The sequence below is a fragment of the Bos indicus x Bos taurus genome, chromosome 8 (assembly GCF_003369695.1).
Source record: "Bos indicus x Bos taurus breed Angus x Brahman F1 hybrid chromosome 8, Bos_hybrid_MaternalHap_v2.0, whole genome shotgun sequence".
In the NCBI taxonomy this organism is placed as follows: Eukaryota; Metazoa; Chordata; class Mammalia; order Artiodactyla; family Bovidae; genus Bos; species Bos indicus x Bos taurus.
In genome coordinates, this window is record NC_040083.1 from 98949093 (window position 1) to 98974188 (window position 25096).

Below are 25096 nucleotides of genomic sequence, written 5' to 3' on the forward strand. Positions count from 1 at the left end.
GACTTTTCAGATGATTTCATCTCTGAACCTTAGTGTCATTCTCCGTATAATGAGACTGTCCTGCCTTCCCTCAATGGCTGCTGTGGTGCTGAAACAAGACCGTGAATAGCAAAGCAGTTCACCGACTGCAAAGCACCGCGCATGTCGCTGTCACGCTTGTTACAACGATTAATGTGCTTTTTCTCATGATCTGGAATTCTAACTTACGTTCACGTAACTCGCATTAATGTAATCTTCGTTTCCCTGCAACAATACCCGGGTGGTGTCATCTGTGGAGGAGAAAGAAATTTACTGATTATTCGGAGTGTTATTTTTACCACCCCAAGTAAACAAGGGTTCAGTTCCCAGCCCATCTGCAGCCCTTGCCTCATTAGCATAAACACTATTCCCCAACTGTTCTGAGTTTGAAATGGCTGCAATAAAGACGGTGGTGTTTACAGACACACTGAGAGTCGTTCCAGAATACCAGACAATCTGTTTTAAAAAGGGAAACATTATCTCAGTGTGTGTGGGGGGAGGAGGCATTCATGCCAGATACTCACAAGGCAGAACATCTTTATATCGGTTTTTGTCTAGATTTTGAGGCAGCTTTGCAAACGTGATGGCCAAACCAGGCTTCTTTCTATAGAGTTGCTATATGACAAACAGGGAAGTGAAAAAAAAAAAAAATTGGAAAAAACAGCTATGAAGAGTGTGAAAACATACTCTAACAGTAAAGTTTATCATTCACAGCAGCCAAATCTTAACATTTAATAGTGGTTTTATATATTGAGAAAAATCTTCCCAGTAAGAAATTCTATAATCCCATGAGAAACTGACTAAATTCTTCAATATATATGGATTTTTTTTAAACATGAGACTCTTGGGGGAAAAAAGTCATAGGAAGGAGTGTGAGTCACAGATAATGGATCACAGTAAGTAAAACTTCATCTTCATGACAATTATTTGACAAGAGCTAAAAGCGAGCAGAGGAAAAAAGAAAAGAGTTCTGACTAAAAATTAAATAGAAATCATTTACATTAGTCTAAAAACATTTACCTCCAATTTAATGGAGTGAACCACGTTCTTTGCCAAGAACAAGAGCATTTTCATTCATCATTTGAGAAGTATACCTCCACAGTAAAAACATTTATTTCAATACATAGTAAACTTCAATTAAGTATTCCTTTAAAGAGGTATTACCCTATGCATGCAATCACTAGCAAAAATTGTTAAAACCCTCACTGCATATCTAGAAGCACATATTAGACACATTTGTACTGTACCTGATGTCATGTCAACAACAGCTCTAGGAAAGGTATTTAATAGTGTTCTTATTTTGCAAGCAAGAGGCACAGATGAAAAGCTTGGCTCAAGATTACAAACGAGAGGCTGAACTCAGATCTGACTCTAATGCTTGAGCTTTTCTCTTTGAAAAAGAAAGATAGCGCTAAGTCGTGTCTGACTCTTGCAACCCTATGGACTGTAGCCTGCAGGCTCCTCTGTCCATGGAATTTTCCAGGAAAGAACACTGGAGTGGGTTGCCATTTCCTTCTCCAGGGGATCTTCCTGATCCAGGGATGGAACCCGAATCTTGTCTCCTGCATTAGCAGATGGGCTCTTTACTAGCTGGGCCACCAGGGAAGCCCCAAGACACATCTATTCCTTCTCAAAGTTTCCTCCTGCCCTTTTGAGTTCTCTTTTCTATACAACTGTATCTGCCACTTCAAACTAGAGTGTGAAACAATATTCACCAGTGGTTTTTGTTAACTTTGTGGGAATTCTCAAGGTTTTTTTTTTTTTTAGTGTTGGAAGTGATTTTTTGCAGAAAATTTGAAAAATTCAGACTAATATAAACAAAAAACCTGAGATATCCCTTTTCATCTATTTTATCTGTTTTTTATGCACACATGTATACAAATGTATGTAATCATATGTGTAACTACACATAACACACAGATACATTATTTTTTTAGAAACAAAAAACGAGACAACATATATTAGCACTTCCTATATTATGTTCTATGGAACCCAAGTATTCTGGAAAAAACTATACTAGGTGGTGCTTAGAATAAGTTTCAAGGTCAAGGAAATTTAGGTAATACTGTAAGTCATCTTATATTCTATGAATCTCTAGCATGGCAAGACCTGCAGTGCATACGCTTATTTAATTCTGATTAGAGCACTTCTCAAGCTAACTTGGCCATGGAGGATCTCACGTCTCACAAGAAGTGTTCTGGGAACTATCACCATAATTTTGAAGGCTGTTTCTCCTACTTATTATATAATGTCTAGTTTCCTGTGTCATTTAAATACTTGAAATATTCTCTATATACATGATTTCAGCTAGCTCAACAATCTATAAGTTTTCAAAGTTTAACTTTTATTCCACTTCTTGATTAAACTGTTTTCCATTTTTTACTATTAAATATTCCCAGGAACAGAATTACTGAATTAAAGCATATTTTTGAGGAGATATGTATGTATATAGTGGAGTTGTCCTATAGGGGAACATGAGAATGGTTAGTTTGCCAAATTGCAGCCAGCATCATCAATTAAAATGTGCTTGCAATGTGAATAGAGAGGCAGAACAATGTCTCTCCCTGTATATTTTTGCATATTTTGTAGTTTTTATTTTATAAACCAGCTTTTGTTGGTCTGTTTCTTCTTTTTCTCCGATTAGTTCTTTTACTAAACAAACAAACTGCACAGCAGACAATTAGCAGAGAGATTTTTGGTAATGATAATTATGTCTGATACATTTACCAAATGTTCAGAATTTCCGGTATTTCCCTAAGTTCAAGTATTAATCATCTTTACAATTTCAGCTCCTAACAATCAAGTAGCCACTGAGCAACTTCTTAGATGTCTATGAGCTTTAATGTGCTCTCCAGGCTCCTTCTAGAAATACATTCGTGATTTATTAGAAGTTTTGGTTTGATTCCGGGAGAAGGAGAATATCTGAGTCAGTCAATTCCCCTAAATGTCATTTTGGTTCTAACTAACTTCATAGAAGTGAAATCTAATTAAGTGAATATAATCAGTAATGCTAACCTGGGGGCAGGAAGTTTTTCTTTTCCAAGTAACAAATATGTAAATGTAATCAACTTGAGATGGTTTAGTGGAAAAGCATAGATCTAGCAAAGGGCTTTAACTGCAACAAGTTTATGAAGTATCTCAGGAGTAAGTGCTGATAAGATTATAGAGTATTAAAGCAAAATAAAAAAATAAAGTACTATAGAACTATCTGTAAAACTTTAAATGTGCACACCCTGGGCTTTACTTGACAGAAGTGCATAAAGACACATATCAAAGAAATTTATCTGCATCAAAATATTTTCTTATTAGTAGAAAACTGGAAACAGCCCAAATATTTCCTAATAGGGAGAACTGTCGACTTAAATTATGATACAGTCATACCACAAATTACGTGCAAGTAATAGAATCGGTTTCAGTTCAGTCGCTCAGTCGTGTCCGACTCTTTGCGACCCCATGAATTGCAGCACGCCAGGCCTCCCTGTCCATCACCAACTCCCGGAGTTCACTCAGGCTCACGTCCATTGAGTCAGTGATGCCATCCAGCCATCTCATCCTCTGTCGTCCCCTTCTCCTCCTGCCCCCAATCCCTCCCAGCATCAGAGTCTTTTCCAATGAGTCAACTCTTCGCATGAGGTGGTCAAAGTATTGGAGTTTCAGCTTTAGCATCAGTCCTTCCAAAGAACACCCAGGGCTGATCTCCTTTAGGATGGACTGGTTGGATCTCCTTGCAGTCCAAGGGACTCTCAAGAGTCTTCTCCAACACCACAGTTCAAAAGCATGAATTCTTCAGCTCTCAGCCTTCTTCACAGTCCAACTCTCACTTCCATACATGACCACAGGAAAAACCATAGCCTTGACTAGACGGACCTTTGTTGGCAAAGGAATGTCTCTGCTTTTGAATATGCTATCTAGGTTGGTCATAACTTTCCTTCCAAGGAGTAAGCGTCTTTTAATTTCATGGCTGCAGTCACCATCTGCAGTGATTTTTAAGATGGACTAAAAGTACAGATTCAAAAGGATATCCACTCATGTATTTAAGTGAAAAATGCAAGTGGCAGAACAACACAGTGATGATCCCATTTCTATACACAGCAGCATATGTACAATGAGTGTACAATGTGTGTATGTGCACTTACATACACGTGTGTATAAAATATATTTCCATGAGCAACAGAACAAGTACGCACAGATACACATCAAATTATTATTTGTAAATTATAACAGAAAGAAATTAAAGGAGATTTCTGAATTGCTTGAATTATTACAATGTGAATTTTTAAAAATTCAAATAAAATAATAAAAAGAGCTACAACAAAAGAAATTTATATATAAAACTAAAAAATTTTTTACAAAAAATTGGGTGAGTAAAGCTAAGTTTTGTTTTTTTTTGGGGGGGGGGGCGGCTTTAGAAGGATTGACAACACACTCATTTTTATGCCTGCCTTGCCAAGGTTAATACTGAATGTTCTTCCCACTGGATTGCTTCAGTCCTATTCACACACTTAGTTTCTGAAGGAGTTAGCAGTTGGTTTTCAAGTTCTTTTAATTTACTGACTCTTCTCCAGACTTTGTAAGTTGTGTGGCAGGCTGGGTGTGAACACACCGCCCAGAGGAAGAGTGGTCCAGACTGGACAGTGATGTGTTAGAAACACAGGTATGGCTTTCTGGAAGAATCAGGGATGGGAGAAAATGAGCTGAAGACTATTAGGCAGAACTCGAGACACGGCTCTTTCAAGAACTACTTGTTGGAAAGACACAGTTTGTTTTGTTCATTCTTGGGCTAAAGGTATGCGAAGCAGGCAAGAACTGCCAGTCGTTAAGATCCCTTCAATTCTGCCCTAGAATGAGAGCAATCAGGAGGCTGCGGAAGGTCATAGGCAGGGAGGGTTGTAAGACCACTTAGTTTTATTAAAATCTTAATTTTTATGTCCTCAAGTGCTTTGTTCTCATCACTGCTACTGCTACTGCTAAGTCACTTCAATCGTGTCTGACTCTGTGCGACCCCAGAGACGGCAGCCCACCAGGCTCCCGTCCCTGGGATTCTCCAGGCAAGAACACCGGAGTGGGTTGCCTTTCCTTCTCCAATGCATGAAAGTGAAAAGTGAAAGTGAAATCGCTATCAGAGTGTAATTCTATGTGTTAGCTGCTCAGTCATGTCTGACTCTTTGCAATCCCATGGACTGTAGCCCGCCAGGCTCCTCTGTCCATGGAATTCTCCAGGCAAGAGTACTGTGGTGGATTGCCATTCCCTTCTCCAGGGCTCTTCCTGACCCAGGGATCAAAGCTGAGGATCCTGCACTGCAGGCAGATTCTTTACCATGTGAGCCACCAGGGTCTAGCTCTGAGTAGCTGTGAAACCAAGGGTGAATTATAAGAAGATCAGCTGAGAGGGTTTGCTCTGGGACAGCTGTATTTCAAGTAGAGCTTTAAATACAGTATCACTGGGTCTGGCCTTCAAAGACAGAAAACTGAACACTGGGAGCTGGAGCAGACCAGCATGGTTTGCGTGGGCTGGATAAGATATCAGTTTTCCAGTTTAAACATTTCTCCTTTGAAAAGATCATCTCAAAGCAGAGAGAGAGGACATCAGGAGACGACACTGATCTCCTCGGACTTCTGGTCCAACCAAAGATATGAAACCTGCTCACACCCCTCAGATAAAGGCCTTGGACACCCACTTGGCTCCAACCAGCACATGCTGGCAAGGCTGGGCACAGTGGAAGCAAGCACCCCATCAACTGTACCACCAGACCAAGAGGGAATTCCTATTGGAATTCCTGAAGGCTGACAACTCAAGGAGGAGGAAGAAAAAAAGAAAAGACCAAAAAGTGAAGGGAGTTGAAGGGACAATGGGCAAGGAGAGCAAACGGTGGAAAGAGACTCCCTTTCATGCCCTTGGCGATGACCCACGGTCCAATGCAGGGCAAAGACTTTCAAGACAGTCATATACTGTGCTTTCTGTACCAAGCACTAAACTGCGGTCTCCATGAAAGCAGGCAACTTGCTTGTTCCATTAAAGCCCTAGGCCAGCGTGGTCAATAAAAATGTGTAGTGAGGCAGAATGATGGGATCTGCTGGTCTGAACAACAGAGCAGGATAAGAGGTGGCTTAGAAGCAGGTAACTAGGCTAAGAGTAGCCCCTTTTCATGAAGGCCTTGAGAGGTTATTCTCCACTTTGCAGACATAAGAACAATTCCCCGCTCATCAACAGCTCACCCACATTGGGGACTTTCATCTTTCCTGTACCTGACCCAGTCAGAGCGCCAGGACACTGCCTTGGGGGGACTCAAGAATCTCTCCCTACCTTCCTATACAGGTTTGCCGAAATGAACTGACACTGTGGCTGGCAATCTGGGGACTTCTGAGAGTGCTACTTCAGATCCCAGTCCCAAATGCAGGTCCCAGTGCTAGCAGACTCAAGCATTCTTATAAGATTCTTATTCTTTCACAGGGAAATCCTTGGCAATGAGCTGGGGTGGCAACTCCTTTAAATGGGTCCCTGGCATTTGAAAGGTAAAGGTACACATGTGTTCATTCCAAAGCCCCCAGTCTGCTCCTTGTATTCCATAGATGTTATACTTGATAACGTTTGCCTTTCCTAAAACAAAAATCTGAAAAATCAAAAAAAAGCTTTTTGGTGTGAGCATCAATCTTGAAGGTACACCTACATATGTTAAGTCTTCAGCTGTTTTTGTCCTTCCAAATCAACTTTACAATGATCATAGCAACCAGTAAGTAGTAAGTCACGTGCTTTGACAGTAATGGATGTTTCTTCTAACGGATGATGTAGGAGCAGGTTCAGGAAAAACAGTGGTCAGAAGAGATAAAAAGATGGCATCTGGTTTTGGTAAATAGGGAAGATGCTGAGGTGGGAGGGGCAGGGGTCTCCAAGCCTGGCATGACCTTTGATGGAGCTCTGTAGACACTCCTCCAACTCATCAGTCCTGGGAGGCGAGAGGACAGATGTTGCTCGTTTTCTATTAATTGCATCCCACAAATCTCCAAAGAGGTTGCACGGCCACTGGGTGAGGATGGGCACGAGGGACCTCCGTGTGCTGGGAAGTTGGTTCTCAAAGGACAGTTCGCATCACCACTTAGCTCTTATCCAGGGTTGACTGTACTGAATGCATTCCCCCTCCCTTGCCTACACAGAAAGCTCAACTCGGGAAAAAGCATGAAATGAGCCACAGGTTACTCAGGAAGGAATGACCCTGGGGCAGGGCCAATGAGTTCCTTAGAGGAGAGCGTCCTGGAGGTGGTAACGGATTTGGGCCTTGTGAACCCCAAGTCTGGGCTCCTTTACGTGAGAGACAGAGGAATGCCGTACCTCGGCCGAACACAGCATTGAGGCAGTTTGAGGCTGGTGATCAACGCTGGCAAATGGGTCACGAGGAATGGCTCACACTGTGTGGCTCCTGAAGACAAGAGCTCCCATTGGAGGCTGGGTGGAGAACTGGGTCACACCTGGTGAGTTCTGACAATAGGCTTTCAACACAGATGCTAATCCCAGCTCTATCTCTGACGGGCAGGGTGGCACTGGGAGAGTCCTGCAGCCACTGAGCCTTGTTCTTGCCACTTACAAAAGGAGTGATTTGAATAATTCTGCCCCTATCTGTCTCACAGAACTGCTGAGAGAGTCAACTGGGACGACACATGTGAGACGCACTTGGTGGATTCCAAAGTGCTATAGAAACGCTAATTATTAAGTGTGATTTTACTACAGCTGGAACCAAATGCTTTCTGGAACACATTTGTAATTGTTTACTGAAAGCCACAGGAGGGACAGGGGAATTCCATTAATGAAAAATGCTTCCAAGCAAGCTGTTCTGAAAACCAGCCTGTTATCATCGCAAAAGGGATTCCATCCACAGCCGAGATCCCCCAGGGCAGGTCCTCTGTGCCGGGGAGAGGGTGGCTTGGGCCCCTGCTAGGAACCAGGCCCTGCCTCTTGCTCTCAGACACAGCCTCCAACAGTCAAGCTGCCACCTGCCGAAGGCACTGGAAGAGCAGAAGGTGGGGAAACAGAATAGCCAAGACTCTGGAGTCAGACAGCGCTGGGTTCCACTTCTTGTATGGATGGGGCCAGTTCTTTAGACTTTATTTATAAATGGTAATAGTTGTTACTTTTTATTGCACTCTGACCATGTGGCAGACAACACATTAAGTATTTATCTCCTCTTAACCCTTACAACTAGCCCATGACAGTTTCAGGTGAACATTGAAGGGACTCAGGCATACATATACATGTTTCCATTCTCCCCCAAACTCCCCTCCCATCCAGGCTGCCACATAACCTTGAGCAGAGTTCCATGTGCTATTCAGTAGGTCCTTGTTGGTTATCCCTTTTAGACATGGCAGCGTGTACCTGTCCATTCCAAACGGCTGAGTCCCTTCACTGTTCACCTGAAACTATCACAACACTGTTAATCGGCTATTCCTCAAGAAAACAACCAGCCATGAAATACCCAATTTACAGATGGGGAAGTAGAGGCCACAGAGGTTAAGGGTCATGCCTGAGGTCACACAGGAAGCAAGTGGTAGAGTCAGGATTTAAAGTCTTCTCAACTCCACGTGGCTGGACGGCATTTCAGATCTTTCTTAGCTCTGATGTCATGCTATTCTAACAACTCTCATGTGGAAACAGCAGTTATATAAGGAGATTCCCAGGGGGCTCAGTGGTACTGTGAATCTGCCTGCCCACGCAGGAACACTGGTTTGGTCCCTGGGTCAGGAAGATTCTCTGGAAGAGGAAATGGCAACCCACTCTAGTATTCCTGCCTGGGATATCCCACGGACAGAGGAGCCTGGCGGGTTACAGTCCATGGGGGTCGCAGAGTCAGACACGACTGAGCAATTGAGCACACGTGCATATAACTACATGAAGGTTCTATAGTTGTTAAGAGAACAAGTTGAGTTGAGCCTGCCTGGGCTCCAATCAGGCTGTGCCATTTACTGTGAGAGAACCTCTCCAAGACTCTGATCCTTCATTTATACAAATCTGTATACAATAGTGATAATGACAGCACATACACGGGCTACTGGGAGAGGATGTCTATAACGCCCTTGGCACACGGTAAAGGCACATTCAGGGCACCTTTTGCCTTCCTCTGGTATTCCCCTCCTTCGGCAGTTGTGTAAGACATCTTCCCCCACCTAGAGCAGTGGTTGTTGAGTTTCACAGTCTAGGATTCCTTAGTGGGCAATGTGGAGAGACTTAAAGTCCGGGCTCCATGGATCCCACCAGCTCCATCAAAGAGCAGCTCTGCTGTTATTTGTTCCACATTTCGGAGTGTGGAAAAAATTAATTTATTTAAAAAGAGGGTTTTCCTACTTAATTTCTAGGAAATGTTTTGATTAAATGAATGAAATGTGTACATACAAGAAAAAAAAAATTCTATGTTCTCCATTTCTTATTTCTTCTGTAGTCCAATTATAGGCTCTAAAGGCAGGACTTAGGTGGGACAGTGGTTCTGGTATGATCTTTACTCTCCCATCCTCAGGATCAGCTTGTGCATCAAAGCCTCCTGGTGAACTTATTAAGAACCAGTACCCAGGTGCCCTCCCAGTACGGCTGATTTGAGTAGCTGTGGGCTGAGGCTGTTTAACAATCTCCTCAGGTGATATCCGGTGGCTCAGACGGTAAAGTGTCTGCCTACAATGCGGGAGACCTGGGTTCGATCCCTGGGCCGGGAAGATCTCCTGGAGAAGGAAATGGCAACCCACTCCAGTACTCTTGCCTGGAAAATCCCATGGACAGAGCAGCCTGGTAGGCTATAGTCCATGGGGTCGCAAAGAGTGGGACACGACTGAGCGACTTCACTTCACAGGTGATATCCACACAGGTGGTCAGGGTGTCACCCTGTGAGAAATACTATTCAAAACCACAGGGAGGCAGGCGGATACTTCTTGCTAAAGCATTTTTTAAATCTTCCTAATTAATTTCAATGAACATTACTGCTCAAGGAAAACCTCTTAGGGGACTCTCACACGGAAAACACGAAGGGGGGAAGGGATTTTCTGGAGCACCGTTGAAGACCAGGCGCCATCTTTTTCCTCACCGAGAGCCCACAGCGCCTCCTTGTGGGCAGTGTGATCAAAGCGACCTGGTTCAGCCTGGGCGAAGAGCTTCCATCACCTGGAGACATCTCCCAGGATTCTTGAGTGCCGGTCACCCCAGGGAGGATTGTTTGCCTACCTGAGCCTATGAGCTTAGTCTGCGACCATCCTGGGATACCCTCCCCTCCACACTTAATCCTATCCACCCTCTATTAATACTACATCTTATCCTAGAGGGCCTCCTGGAAACCTCTCACCTCCAGTTCCTACAGAACATACATTCTGTGGAATGAAACCTTGGTCTTCAGCTGCTTCTGGGACTCATGATACATTCCCACCAATATACCAAAATTAAGACTGTAAGCTTCTTGGGGCCAGAAATCCCCCTTCTCCTTCCCTGAATGTGTTCCTGATCTAGCATCTGGCACATGATAAATATCTAATACACACTCGCTGGATGAATGAACAGACGACTCCAAAGTGCCATTCCCCTTTGACGTTTCCTTCCAATTCCCTGCTGATAGAATAAAACTGATACGTTCTGGCTTTCGAGTGCTCCTTGTTTTAAGGGTTTTAATACATGTTTAAAGCTGAGTCGCTCTGCCGTGCACATGAAACTATTACAACTATTAATTGGCTAAACTTCAATATAAAATTAAAAGTTAAAAAAAAAATCAGACACATCACCTCCCACCCCCGCCCAAAAACCTGAGTTTTAGTGTTTAAAATGTATGTCTCAGTTTTGAGGTTTTTTCAGTGCAAAAAGTCTACAATTTTTTTTTCTCTTAAAAGTCTTAAGCCTACCTGGCCTCCTGCAGGCCACTGGAAAAAAGTTTTTATCTTTGTATTAATAGATATTTAGTATATATTCATCAATTCTATCTTGAAATGCTGGACTGGAAGAAGCACAAGCTGGAATCAAGATTGCCGGGAGAAATATCAATAACCTCAGATATGCAGATGACACCACCCTATGGCAGAAAGTGAAGAGGAACTCAAAAGCCTCTTGATGAAAGTGAAAGTGGAGAGTGAAAAAGTTGGCTTAAAGCTCAACATTCAGAAAACGAAGATCATGGCATCCAGTCCCATCATTTCATGGGAAATAGATGGGGAAACAGTGGAAACAGTGTCAGACTTTATTTTTGGGGGCTCCAAAATCACTGCAGATGGTGACTGCAGCCATGAAATTAAAAGACGCTTACTCCTTGGAAGGAAAGTTATGACCAACCTAGATAGCATATTAAAAAGTAGAGACATTACTTTGCCAACAAAGGTCTGTCTAGTCAAGGCTATGGTTTTTCCTGTGGTCATGTATGGATGTGAGAGTTGGACTGTGAAGAAGGCTGAGCGTCGAAGAATTGGTGCTTTTGAACTGTGGTGTTGGAGAAGACTCTTGAGAGTCCCTTGGACTGCAAGGAGATCCAACCAGTCCATTCTGAAGGAGATCAGCCCTGGGTGTTCTTTGGAAGGAACGATGCTAAAGCTGAAACTCCAGTACTTTGGCCACTTCATGCGAAGAGTTGACTCATTGGAAAAGACTGTGATGCTGGGAGGGATTAGGGGCAAGAGGAGAAGGGGACAACAGAGGATGAGATGGCTGGATGGCATCACTGACTCGAAGGATGTGAGTCTGAGTGAACTCTGGGAGTTGGTGATGGACAGGGAGGCCTGGCATGCTGCGATTCATGGGGTCGCAAAGAGTCGGACACGACTGAGCGACTGAACTGAACTGAATCTTACTATTCCTACCCTTTTATCCTGATTTCAACTTATTTTTTGTCTATGTTATCTGTCAAGGCTGTTAAGTTCAACATTCCCTATTGATTTTTTGGGTGGGGTCAATTCACCTTTCACTTGTGGGTTTTACTTTCTACTGTTATTCAATACACATTGCTCTAATAATGTATTTTATTTACATTCTTTTCCCCTGTTATAAAATAAACCTCTCTGTCACTCAAGACTGTGCTTTGCATCTTTCTTGTTTGATATTCACATTACTTATGCTTTCCTAAACCAATATGCAATCATAAACATTTGACAAATTCCCTAGTTTTGCTTCTGTGACTCTTCCCTTTATATGGCTTTCCAATAAACAACGCAGTGCAGACTTCGGCTTTTGAATCTGACCTGAGACTTTGCTAATTTATGAATCCAGACTGTGTATGCTGTCATTAATCATGATCAACTGTCTTCCATCGGCCTGTTTTATGCTTTCTCTGTTCGCTTCTGTTATCTTTAACTGCATGAACTACTCTGTCTTCTCCCACTTTGAAAAAATGTGGAAAATAAATACGTTCTATTTATATTCTGTTAGTGGTCAGTAAAACTGACTTGAAAACCGAGCCTCCTTGAGTCCTACTTTATTTTGCAGTCTCTGCGTGTGCCTTTGTCAACAGCCTCAATCCCATGAGCAGAGGTGTCTCCTGGGGAGGGAAGACAGGGTCTGACTTTGATCCCCACTCGTGTCCCCGAGGTTGTGGGGGACTTGAGAAGCCCAGCCCCTGCGCCCTCATGGGATGGTTTCAAGTGCTCCAAATTACAGCGTGCCTGGTGGGGTCAGGGCCTGGCTCCTCCGTCAGCTCTCTGCACTCGCCCACGCTGCCTCTCCACCACCTTCGACTGTGAGTGTTCTGAGCTTTTGTGTTGGCAGCTAAACATGCTCAGAGTCCCACCTCCTCGGTTTCTGACACATTTCTCCATGACTACTGATCGTTACTAGAACAGGAAGGGGAGTCAGAGTTCAGGGATGGGCCCTGGCCCCCAGCCACACCGCCCCGGCTTTCTCCCGGAGGCCCTGAGCCCCTCAGGGTCCCTCGATGAGTCTGGCCGCCTGGTGATGACTTGGGCAGCCCACCGAGACCCCAGGGGTCTCTTACCTCAAACTGGATCAGCACCGTCCCACTTTCGAGGCCCTTCTTTAGCTGCTCCATGGACCCCTCCAGCGTGTCCCCCGTCTCTGGACACACGGGGAAGATGGCCTCAGGGAAGAGCTGGTTCAGTTCATCTTCAGATTTGATATCGGCAAACGAATGGACGGCTGCAGTGGACAAGAAAGGGTGAGTCAGGGTTGCCCAGCCATGCGCGGGGGATCGGTTTCCTCCCCCTCAAATTACACTTGTGACACCTGAATGCAGACGGTTTAAAACATCTTATTAAATGATTAAGCACATGGTAATCATTTTCACCAAAGATACTACTTCCCGTTGAATGATTCAATATGTGCTAATTATACAAAATGACATACTAATTTTTCTGGTTAGCCTTAAATGATGGTGTTTAGGACTCAAGAGGCTTTTGTCAGAGGTAAGAGGAAGGGAACACATGTCATTGAAGAGAACACATCTTCTCCCTTTGCTTTCTCCAACCTGATTATTCCCTTACCCACGCTATTCTTTCCTTATCAGGTTCCTTTCATTAGTGCCCTTCAAACAGGCATTTTCCCAGGAAGCTGGTATGGGGTCTGGCGCTGCCCACACCCCTGTCCCACAGAGCTTGGTCAGTTCATCTCTAACTCAAGGCTCTTGTTAGGTGGGAGGCTCTGGAGTAGACATCTCTTAGCTTCTTCTTCAGAATTCTCCCTTCACGTTAGACTTAATACGGGTAAAAACCAACAGAGCACCTCTTCGTCCCCACCATGCACACCACTTCCCCAGCCTCACGTGCCTCTTTCTGTCCACCATCACTTCAAACTTTGGGATCATCTCTGAATGGCCCCTTTCGACCCAGAAAGAGAAGTCACTCCCTTACTCCAGAGCCTTCAGTGACTCTCTACTGTCTTCAAGGTAAAAGAGAAGAAACAACTTTTATATCTTGCCACACAGTTGAACTGAATCCTCACAGCGCTGACCAGTATTCCCACCTTATTTAGTTATTTATTCCCACTTTACAGGCTCACAGGAAAAAGAGTTGTCCAAGGTGACCCAGCCTGTCAGGGTGGGACCCGGGGATTCAGTCTACACGTCTGACCCTAAAGGGCACATTAGTTTCATTGATCACAGAAGCTCAGATTCTTTACTGATTTTCATGGGTTCTGTAACTCTCTCTGTTACTACTATTTTTTTATTTAAATGTTTATTTTAAAAATGAACTTATCATGACAGCTATAGAAAATCAGCAGCACTGCTCCTGCAACTCCACTAGTCTACAAACATCTCTGTTCCTCACCTCAAACAGGTGCCAGCCCCTTGCCATGGGTCGGTGGAGGATGCCCACCCAGGGCCTGGCCAGAGCGCTCGGAGGCCACTTCCCCTCCCCCTCCCCCAAGGCCCCGCCCCTTATCAGCCAGCTGGCACTTCACGTGATGGACAGGCTTGCTTCCAGTTGCTGGGTTCCTTCCTTCTCTACCATCACGTGGCATTATGGGACTCACAGCAACTTACTTAACCTCTCTGTGACTGTTATCCTTGTTCGGGGATAAGAATACCAACCTTATGAGATCATCGTAAGAATGGAAGAGGATAATTACGCAAAGCAACTAACACCATGCGGGCACGTCACTCGAGCTGCACAGACATCGGCCACTGTCACTAGTGACACCTACTGTGTGCCCAGGGTGGAGCTGGGTTTGGTGGAGATGGGTGGTGGGAGGAGCTGGGTTGGGGGCTGGAGAGATTCGGGAGGACCTCACGGAGGAGGTGGGATGAGCACTGGCACTGGGAGTTTTAGTGGGAACAAAGACGACAGGTATGTGGGGGGTGTGGGCTGTGCCGATGACTATGAGTCCAGACGGGGATGCAGGGCCAGGGCCCGAGGCATGTGCTTCATTTACCTTCAGTGTCTGAAAGCTGGGAAGGAGGATTTGAGGACTGGGCTTCCTGCTTTATAACAACAACACTAATAGTAGCCGTAGTCAACAGAGGATGCCCTTCCGACACCCATCCAGAACCGGGCAGCATCTCTGATGCTTTCCAGTATGAGCCTCATTGTATCTTCACAGGGATCCCGGGAGGTAGCGACTATGTCATCCTCATTTTACATTAGAGGAAACTGAAACATAGATTGGGTAAGAAATCTGCTCAAGGTCCCGGAACCCAGGAGGAGGCAGAGTTAGAACAGCCTTGAGGCAGCCAGGCTCAGGCCCCATTCTGCTAAAGCCTCTCCAACGAAACCAAATGCACATGAATGAAATATAACCCGATCCTTTGAGAAAGGGTTGAAAATGCAAATGAAGGCAGAGGCAGGCAGCTAAGAGGGGTGTGTGGAGGGGGGCTAAGACAGACCCGAGGAACAGGGGACAGGAGTGTCATGTCTTATATTGAAAGTGGGGGTGGGGGGTGCTGCCTACCTGCAGAGGACTGGTCATGAGGGATGCGGCCCTGTGGGGCCACATCTCCACATTTTCAAGTGAGAAGTCAGCCAGCGGGTTGTTTCCCATCGGGGGAAAGTTCTTGATTTTCCGATGCTGGCTACGAGCACAACATCTCGAAACCAAGGAACGGGCCCGAGAAGGCCCTCTTCGCTAAGGCTCCTCTCCCTCGGGGGCTGTTACCTTTCCTCCTGATCACCAGGGCCAGCTCCCGCGTGTGCGACTCCCGGCTGGCTTTGATGAACATCACCACTTGGTCATGAGTGTGTTCTGAGATGTCCCGGCCGTTGATTAGCACGATTTGATCCCCTTCGTTCAGCTTAGGAATGCAGGTGTCTGCCTGCACGCAGGGGAAGAGCGAGTTTCTTTCGTTACCATAACATAATCCTCAAGAGGAGAACCTGGTGCTTTCTGAGCCTGGACACTGGAGACTGCGACCAAGTTCTGCTTTTCTCCCCCTGGCATTACCGCCTTTATTTTTATTACAGCCACTGCTATGTTGACATGGTAGCTAGTGGTGGGATTTTAAAGAAGTGCTACTCAGAACCTACATTACGAATGAAAACATTTCAGAATAAAGTGAAAAAGAGTACTGAGGCCATTTCTCTATGGCAGCCAAGCTTCACTTATTACTGTAATGTCAGCATGACTCTAATACCTCTATCTTCTGTTTTTCTAGATGTTTTGTTAGAAAATAATTTGTCAGCTAAAAGCAAGTATATAGGTATCTTGTGATGGAGAAAGCCTTTGCAAGCATAACCCCCAAGGCACAAACCGTTATGGACAAGAAGCCGTGCAACTGATTGATAGGCTTCTTAATTCATAGAGGCCATAAGCAGTAAGAAAATGTAAAGCACAAGCTTAAAGACAACTTAAGAGTAAAACCCCCAAATGGGTCCCTTTCTTAGGAGGTACAGGGACTCTTTGGTGCTCAATGCTTAAAAAAAAACAAATCATCTCCTAGATGCCTAGAGGCCCAAGACCCACGAGCCCACTTAGAGCTTGTAGAACAGTGAACTCTATGCCCCAGTTGCCTTCCTGTGAGCAGGACTCCTACACTTTAATGTGCCTCCCAGCCACCTGGGGATCTGGTTAAAAATGCAGATTCTGGTCCAGATGGTCTGGGGTGGGGGTACGAGAATCTGCATTTCTAGTAAGCTTCCCAAGGGATGCTGGTGCTGCAGCCTCGGGGGTCACACTGAGCAGCAAGCTTCTGGAAAATGCTTTCTTCCTATCTCTATGCATGCGCTGACACACACTCTATGCTGCCAGTAAAAAAGAAACAGGACACAGAAATAGAAATCTGTTCCATTTACGGGAAAACGGATTTGGGAAATTACAAAATACATGTACTTACAGGTGACTCTGGGTTTATCCTTGACACCACGAGAGGCATCTTTTGATCCACTCCTCCCTGTAAACGTATACATTAAAAACCACTTGAGTTGTTCACAGCACCAAAGACATGCAGGTATCTCTGACACAAAGGGAGGGCTCAACTTTGACTTAAATGTATTCTACTCCCAAGGGCTGGTACCTTTTAGAATGATAAGGTTCCAGAGGCTATGGGTCTAGTGGGTCAACCAGAAGGCCACTCAGAAGCCTCCCAGTGCCATCCCCACCATCCATGGACTAAAGATGCATTCTGAAGCAGGCTCCTTTCAAAAAATGCAAACATCCTCAGGAAAAAGACTCTAAAAGCCCAGCCCATAAGCACTGCTGGGAGAGGAGCTTACGCTGGAGGGGAGGAGCTGTGTAAAGGTCCCAGACTGTGAGGGCTTCTGACCTCTGAGAACTGGCTGTCAGCGGGGCTGCTGGGCTATCAGAAAGGAGTTTGATGGCAGTTGCGGGGTGCGCAGCGAAGATCACCTGCCCTCACTCTGCTCTAAAGCTGATAAACCTTTTCTGGGAAGGGCCAGATATTACTTTTTGTGGCTTGTGGGACAGAGGGCACTCTAGCACCTCTGCCATTGAAATGCCAAAGGAGACATAAACCATTTGTAAATGAATGGGGTGTCTGTGTTCCAATAAAACTTTATTTGTAAGAACAGATGGGATTGGGCCCGTAGGTCATAGTTTGCAGAGCTGGCCTAGAGGGAAACAGAGGAGGTTATGGCCCTGCACCTGAATCCCTGTTCTCTCTTAGCAGTGCTGAGGGGTTCCCATCTCTCCGAGCCTTGTGTTCAGTCAGTCGTGTCCAACTCTTTGCGACTCCATGGACTGATGCTCGCCAGGCTCCTCTATCCATGGGATTCTCCAGGCAGGAGTACTGGAGTGGGTTGCCATTTCGTCCTACAGGGGATCTTCCTGATCCAGGAATTGAACCTGCATCTCTTGTATGTCCTGCATTGGCAGGCGGATTCTTTACCACTAGCACCGCCTGGGAAGCCCCTTAGTGTGCATCTATAAAATGTTTCAAAATACCAACTTCACCACTTAATAAAAGGACTCAATAAGGGGATATGAACAATCCCCTTTATATCCTCAATAAGGGGATATAAACAAGTACATAGAGTAGGCACTTGGTATGAGGCAACTCCTATGGCCCCATTGAAAAGCTCCCAATTCTGAAGGCCAAGCCAATTTTCCTACACAGCCTTAGGTCTATGGCACATTTGTAATGGAAGTTTAAAAGTCATCTAAAGAATGCTTCAGAGCATCACACGTCCTTATAAATTACACACAATGTACCTTTAGATTAAATCCAAATTTCCCATCTTCATCTGGCGTGATGCGGATCAAGACTAAGTAGCCGTCACCATCATTCTGGAAAATGTCAGAAAATCGTCAATTACGTTACTTCTTTCTCCAGTGATTGGTGATAACCTAATTCCTTTGAGTCCTAACCACTTAACTGCCCAAGAGGCAGCCCCACACAGGAAGCCCGGCTGGCTTGGCCCGCTTTGGCCACAGCACCTGAGCCCCGCCCCCCCACCTTGTCACAGTAGTACTGGCTGGAGTCCTCGGCGGAGCCCCCTTTGGTCACCCTGTGGAAGTCCTCTAGGAACTGCTGGTCGACGCCATCTGGGGAGCAGGAGCCTGGAGCATTTGAAGATGGAGACACAGAACTGGATGACTTCTGGGTCAGGCAGCTTTGTGCTGGGCTGTTCTCGGATATACTCCTTCATCGTGGGGGAGGAGGAGATATTTTAATAACTGGATTAATATTTTATCAGAGCACATAATACTGATTGCTGGAGCCTGGCATCTCATGGCTGTCACCAATCCTTAGAACTTTTAGAGGGGCTCTGAAGGTCAAGCCCAGGGCTCGTGCACACCCAGAGTCTACTGGCTGCCCACACCCCCAGCTGGCCTCAACAGCATCAGCTTTTAGTTTTGGGGTAAAGGGGGAGGAGGGCAGGGCAGTACCAAGAACTGCTGACAACTCAGCAGCTTTAGAAGGGTAACAAGGGAGCTGTGCCCAGCTACTCTGGTGCTTAATTATTTAAGCTCACTCAGATGTGTGGGTCTCCACTGTTGAAAGTTTTTCCTTCCATCTCATTCCTGCTCATAACTCTGCTTCACAGGACAGTTTGCTACCCAGAGGAAATGGGACTGACTCTGCACATTCAGGACAATTTATATCAATCCGAGTTTACATTATTCACCTGTGACATCCACTCATCGCTTCTGCTGAGATCATAGGTTTTATTTTTCTCTAATACAGGTCCTTCTGTACCTTGGAGCTGCACAGTCCAATATGGCAGCCACCAGTCACAAGTGGCTATTTAAAGAAGTGAAGATTAGAAAATTCCTCAGCTGTGCCAGTCACATTTCCAAAATGCCCAACAGCCACATGTGGCTAGAAGCTCCTGCACTGGACAAGACCAGTCACAGAAGACTTCCACCACTGCAGGAAGTTCTACTGGATGATGCTGTCTTTGAGAAGTGTCAAAGACCTCTAGGGTCATCTGTTCCATTCCCATGTCACAGATGAAGAAACCGGTTAAGAGGCACTGAGTAACTTGCCCCAGGTCACACAGCTTTCTCCTCACCCGCCGGGAGTCTGATGAACATGAGTCCCTGAGCACCTCTCCCCTCTCCCAGCCACCGGATCTGCTCCTAAGACCATCCTCCCCAACCTCTCAGGGCTGCAAGGATGAACACTGCGTAGCGCACACAACTCCTCTGCATCATGCACACCCACACTAGACTCCTTCCAGGGCCACAGATTGAGCAAAAGATGCCTTCAAAACACCTACAGAATATGGGGCTGTCCTCACGTTGCACAGACTCCTGCACATTCTGACCTCACTTCAGGTTAGTGATGGGAAAGGTGAGCAGACAAAGACAGTGAGACAGACAGACAACAGTCACTGCTGCCTCTTACTAAACCTGTATTTCAGGTCCTTTTCCAGGGTTTTTTTTTCCATTAATGGAGTACCTCTCTGTTTCCCAGAAAGTTTAAATTAGCTTACTTTAAATATAAAATCTGTATTGTTTTACTCATATAAAGTGATTCACAATCACAATTCATCTGAATACAAAATTTCGGTGACAGAGTAGTGTAGAAATAGAGGTATTTGCAAGAGAAGAGCTTGAACTTAAGGTGCTCAAATTGCCGGTTAAGGGGTATTATGGATGGGAAAGCATTTCAGAGCGAGGAGATTTTGGACTTAAAGCTGTGTACTAGTGGGATGTTTTCAGGCTGAAAATAAATGACTTTAGTTAACAGGAAACTAAAAAAAAAAATTCTCCTCAAGTAGGCAACTTTTCTGTTTTCATGTTTCTAAGAACACCTCCTAGTGGCAAAAAGGGAGACATGACGCTACTAAACAAGATAAAACCCAAAGGATTCAGGAAACGCTATTTCCAGCTAGGCGTGGAACTGAACCTCTAACATGAAGCTGCCGACAGCATTCATACTTCAAGTATTTGGAAGAATCTGGAGATGAGAGTGATGGAAACGGTGACGACATGCAAACAGAAGAGCAAGGCGACACAGCAGAAGAGGTCAGGCTTCTCAGTAAAGTGTGATTATTTTTGTATTCATCATATCTAACTTCTAAATTCTGAATTTTGAAATATGTCATATAGAATTTAGATGACATTCTATAAGGTTTTAAAGTATTTTTCTTTTTCAGTATAATGGTCTATCCAAAACAACCCACGGTACTAAAAATAACATATTCAAAGTCATTATGTCCCCAATCCTATTTTCTAAGTATGGGCGGAGATGTTACTTTTAGATGGTAATTTATTAAACATGACAATATTCTTTTTGGCTGAGCCACCACGTACAGACGTTCCCTGCAGGCTGCAGTAACATTCGGCTCAGCGGGGAAGATGGACAGACAGATGGCGAGGAGGACATCAAATGATAAGACGCAACCAGAAGGTGGCAGCTGGACGCAGCACAGGGATGCCACGAGTGAGAACCCCAGGCTGAGCAGCCGTCCTCCCCTCTTGGGGCAGGACGTGAGGTGTGACTGACCGAGAGACAAGGGGGTCCACCGAGGCTTAGAGGGCAACTGTGAAAGGGGCCGAGAAAGGCAGGGAGAGAGACCGGCAGCAAGCGGTTTGTCCCAGAGTCAGGAGAAGGGGCAGCCAGAGCAGTTGGGGAAGGACTGGCCACCCCCAGCTCCCGGAGGAGAAAGGGGCAGAGACAGACAGACGGACTGACCGGCAGACAAACGGGTGCTCGCCCTCAGAAGCCGATGCTTCAGAACTGTAAACGCAGTAGGCATCGGAAACAAAAGCCAGGACAGAGTTCATTTCTCTGAAGAGAAGCAAGGTTAAAGAAAAAGTTAAAATGGCAAGATTTACCACGTGATATTTTCTATACCACTCTTTCCTAAACTTTAGGAAATTCCAAAGACCACCCCCCACCGCCCCCAAACCTGTCAGCCAAGCCAAGCTGTGCTCCCACCAAGGGTTTCACAGTTCTCACTGGGGGCGCCTGAGAGGAGGCGCTGGCTCTGGTGGGTGACAGAAGTGGGAGCTGTTCCGCATGGCATTTCTCTCCCAAGTCTATGGGCTTCTCAAGCTTGGGAGAGACCCTAGTCCTCTGTCTGTTCCTCCCCAAGGGCACTTAACATGTAGCCAGCTCATCCAAATGGATCCTGATGTAAGGTGCACTGAGTAACAGAAAGTGTCTCCGTAGTTCGGGTGTTTGTGATGTGGAGACACTGTTTTATTTCTGCAATACACGTCAAGGGCCCAAGATCAAAACTTCACGTAAGAAGTAGCAGAGGTGGCGGAGGGAAAACGGGTCAGAAATGCTGCTTTCTGAGCTCTGTCTCATCACTGATGGAGTCACAGGTCATCCATCGTCCCCAGGCTGCCCCCTGGTCGTTGTGATACCTCAATAACAAGAAAGCACTGGGTATATTTTGGTCAGTTTGTGCTTGAATTTTCTGAGAATTTCTCACCCACATACACCCTGCAGCAGCACCTACCACAGAGAACTGCTAACGGAGGACAGTTAACCAAAACCTGTCGCAGTAAATCTGTGTGAGTCCTTGGTGTGCAGATCAGACGCTGTGTCTCATGTGATGTGCGGACCTGCCAGGAAGTGGCAGAGGAGACACCCATTATGAAAACTTGGGAGCTTGTCTGGGCATTACCCAAGGGCTGCATCCGGTTTCATGTGACCATGTGTCTGTCTGTCCATCTATCCACATAGTCATTGTATATCTAAGTGCCAGATATCATGCCAGGTCTGGGGGAAGGAGAGGTGAACAGGGTACTATTTCTGCTCTCCAAGAGCTCACTATCTGTTTTAAGGTACAGCGATAAGTCAAATATTATCATCACACTCTAAGGGAGATGCTCAGATGTCTGGGGAGGCCAGGAGAGACTCCACAGAAGAGGGGGCAGAGACAAACTAGTAGCAGTTTAGACAGGTAGTCAGGAGGGAAGAAGAAAGTATTTTAGATAAAACTCTAATTTAAAAAAAAGCAAATCTGCAGCATTTGCAGAGGCATGAAACTTTGAAAAAGCACAGAAAAGAAAAGTAGGGGAGTGATGTGCTCGGGATTGAATTTCAGGAAGATAAGCCTATTACCCTTGTTGAAACTCCAATACTTTGGCCATCTGATGCGAAGAGCTGACTCATTTGAAAAGACCCTGATGCTGGGAAAGACTGAGGGCAGGAGGAGAAGGGGACAACAGAGGATGAGATGATTGGATGGCATCACCAACTCAATGGACATGAGTTTGGGTAAACTCCAGAAGTTGGTGACAGACAGGGAAGCCTGGCATGCTGCAGTCCATGGGGTTGCAAAGAGTTGGACACGACTGAGCAACTGAACTGAGCCCTTGTTAAGGATGGTCTGGAAGGAGGAGGAGAGACCAAAGACAGGAGGATACTTAGAACACTGCTGCAAGCATCCCTTTGAGAGATGATGGCAGTTATACATGGGCAAGGTGATGGGGAGGATGGTGAAGGGGTCCATGTCAAGAGATGTTTGCAGGAGAGAAACTACGGGTGAGGAACTGGATGATGCAGGAGCAAGAGAAGTTGTTGAGGATGCTTGACGTTCCAACAGGTACCAAGAGGGTGGTTCTTGAACACGGCCTCACCAAGACACAGGAGCAGCCGCAGGCTGGACAGAAGATGATGAGTTGAGGCTGGGCCAGGCTGGGTTTAAAGTAGTCATCAGATGTCCACATGCAAGCGGCCTGAGACCAAGAGAAGGGCAGGCAAGGTGCAGGGAAAATGAAAACAAAACTCCTGAGAAACCCTGTCACTGGCTGGTCTCCTGCGGGGAGACACAGTCTGGAAACCAGGCTGTCCAAGACAGCAGGCTGCCCCATGGCAGGAGAGCTGCCCGTCACTGGCTGGGTGACCAGGTGACAGGGCAGAGGGAATTCCTACCCCTGGTGGTGCAGCGGAAGAAGGGGATACCTAGAGTTTCTTCCAATGCACAGACGCTATTTTAAAACATTTTAAAAAACAGTGGTGAAATACACATGAAGTTTACCATCTTAACCATTTTCAATACACTTCACGCTACAGATCAGTGTATTCACATGGCTGTACGTACAGAAGTTTGGAAATAAAAGCCGACAGCTGCCCCGTGTCCCCAGAACAAGGCAGGCTCTGGAGAAGGAAATGAGAAAATGGCCAAGACATCATGGGGGCTGAAAAGTTCTTCAAACACAACCCTCATCTGCCCTCAAAGTTGTTTTCCTCCAGCTTTCTGCTCCGCAAAGTCGTTTTCTCCTCTGGGGCACTCCCCCTCCTTTTTTTTTTTTTTTAATTTCTTCCCTGGGTGGCAGGTTGTTTTTGTTTTTGGTAACTTCTTTCTCTGCAGATTCTGGCCTTGGCTCTGAAGCAAGGCAAGGAACACAGAATGGCTGAGGGGTAACAAGAGGACCGCCTGCTCGGGCACAAAGCAAACTGCCAAGGACTCGTAACTATAATCATAAACTTTGCCGCGCTGCTATAAATACGCCACAAACCACAGTGACTCATCTGCGAGGACAATGTTCAGAGAGTCGGAGCTATGCCTCTGGGTTGAGAGCCAAAGTTGAATCACTCTCTTCTTCCTTTCTCTCCTTCTTCCTCTTGTTTACATGGGTACAGAACACTGCACGTCATCCTTCTTTCAAAAGGAACTCTCCTTGCTGTCTGTATTCATCTGATATCTCTGACAGGATATTTCTTCTTGCCTCTTAACACACCAATTTGCTATATAAAACATGTTCAATGCTTCTTAAACATTTTGCAAATACTGCAGCCGACCCTGGGAGTCCGTGGATTCAGCTAATTGTGGATCAAATTAAATCCAGAGTTATGAAGGATCAGGGCTTCCCTGGTGGCTCAGGGAATCCTGAGAGAATTTGCTTGCAATGCAGGAAACCTGGATTCTATCCCTAGGCTGGGAAGATCCCCTGGAAGGGGGAATGGCTACTGACTCCAGTATTCTTGCCTGGAGAATTCCATGGACAGAGGAGCCTGGCAGGCTACAGTCCACGGGGTCACAAAGCGTAGAACATGACTGAGCGACTAACACTAACACACATGAAGGACCAACCATACTTCACCATTTTACGAGAGATTTGGGTGTCCATGGATATTGTACCTTTGAGGGTCCTAGAATCAATCCCCCTGAGGTACTTTGGGATGACTGTACTCACTGAAAAGACCACCACAGTTTTTTCACCAAGTACAGACCAGCCTTCCCTTCCTGCTTTGGGCAATGGAGGACCAATGGAGGCCTGCTGCCTCTGAAAGCTCAGCAGAAGGTGGCTTCCTGCCAGTGGGACGGGATCCCCTACCTATGTGACGTGCTAGGGGCTGAACTTGTTTCAACTGTTCATCCCACTTGCAAAGTATAGCTGCTAACTGGACTCGGTGAGCTGTCTACTGTGGCTCACCTGGCAAAGCCATGGCGAGGTAGGCTGCCTCTGAATCACCATTATTTGCTACTTTTAATGGTTCACTGCAAAATAGTGTCCCAGGATGATACACCTTCCTAGGTCTCACAAAGGAGTTTCAGGAAGAATTGATGGGTGAGCAGGGCCAGGAATTACTTAAACCAAACAGGGCTTGAGGAAGTCAATTTTCAATGGAGTTTTAATAAACTTAAATTCAAACAGCCACGTGTGTGTGGCTGTCCTGGCCTGTGAAGGTCTGGATGCTCTGTAATTCCATGGTGGGGTCACAGACCGCACTTAGGAAGATCTGAGGTAGGACCTGTAATCAGGCTTCTCAGAAACCGCTGTTTTCCTAAACTCTCTTCTCCTTTCATCAAACGGACTGAGCCCCAC

At 45.7% G+C, this 25096-nt stretch overlaps 1 protein-coding gene across 4 annotated transcripts in view; it reads right to left on the minus strand.

Annotated features, from left to right (window-relative positions):
- Nucleotides 1–25096, minus strand: part of PTPN3 (protein tyrosine phosphatase, non-receptor type 3) — a 121479-nt gene that overhangs the window by 16558 nt on the left and 79825 nt on the right. For 2 of the 4 annotated variants that reach the window (XM_027550473.1, XM_027550474.1), the window contains 8 exons: nt 21003–21098; nt 18315–18501; nt 18071–18145; nt 16737–16793; nt 15563–15719; nt 12951–13111; nt 543–633; nt 208–269 (listed from right to left, as the gene is read on the minus strand). In XM_027550473.1, the coding sequence (XP_027406274.1) occupies nt 208–269; nt 543–633; nt 12951–13111; nt 15563–15719; nt 16737–16793; nt 18071–18145; nt 18315–18501; nt 21003–21098 (886 nt within the window). The remainder of the gene's footprint in view (nt 1–207; nt 270–542; nt 634–12950; nt 13112–15562; nt 15720–16736; nt 16794–18070; nt 18146–18314; nt 18502–21002; nt 21099–25096) is intronic. The other 2 variants (XM_027550472.1, XM_027550475.1) reach the window with 2 other exon arrangements.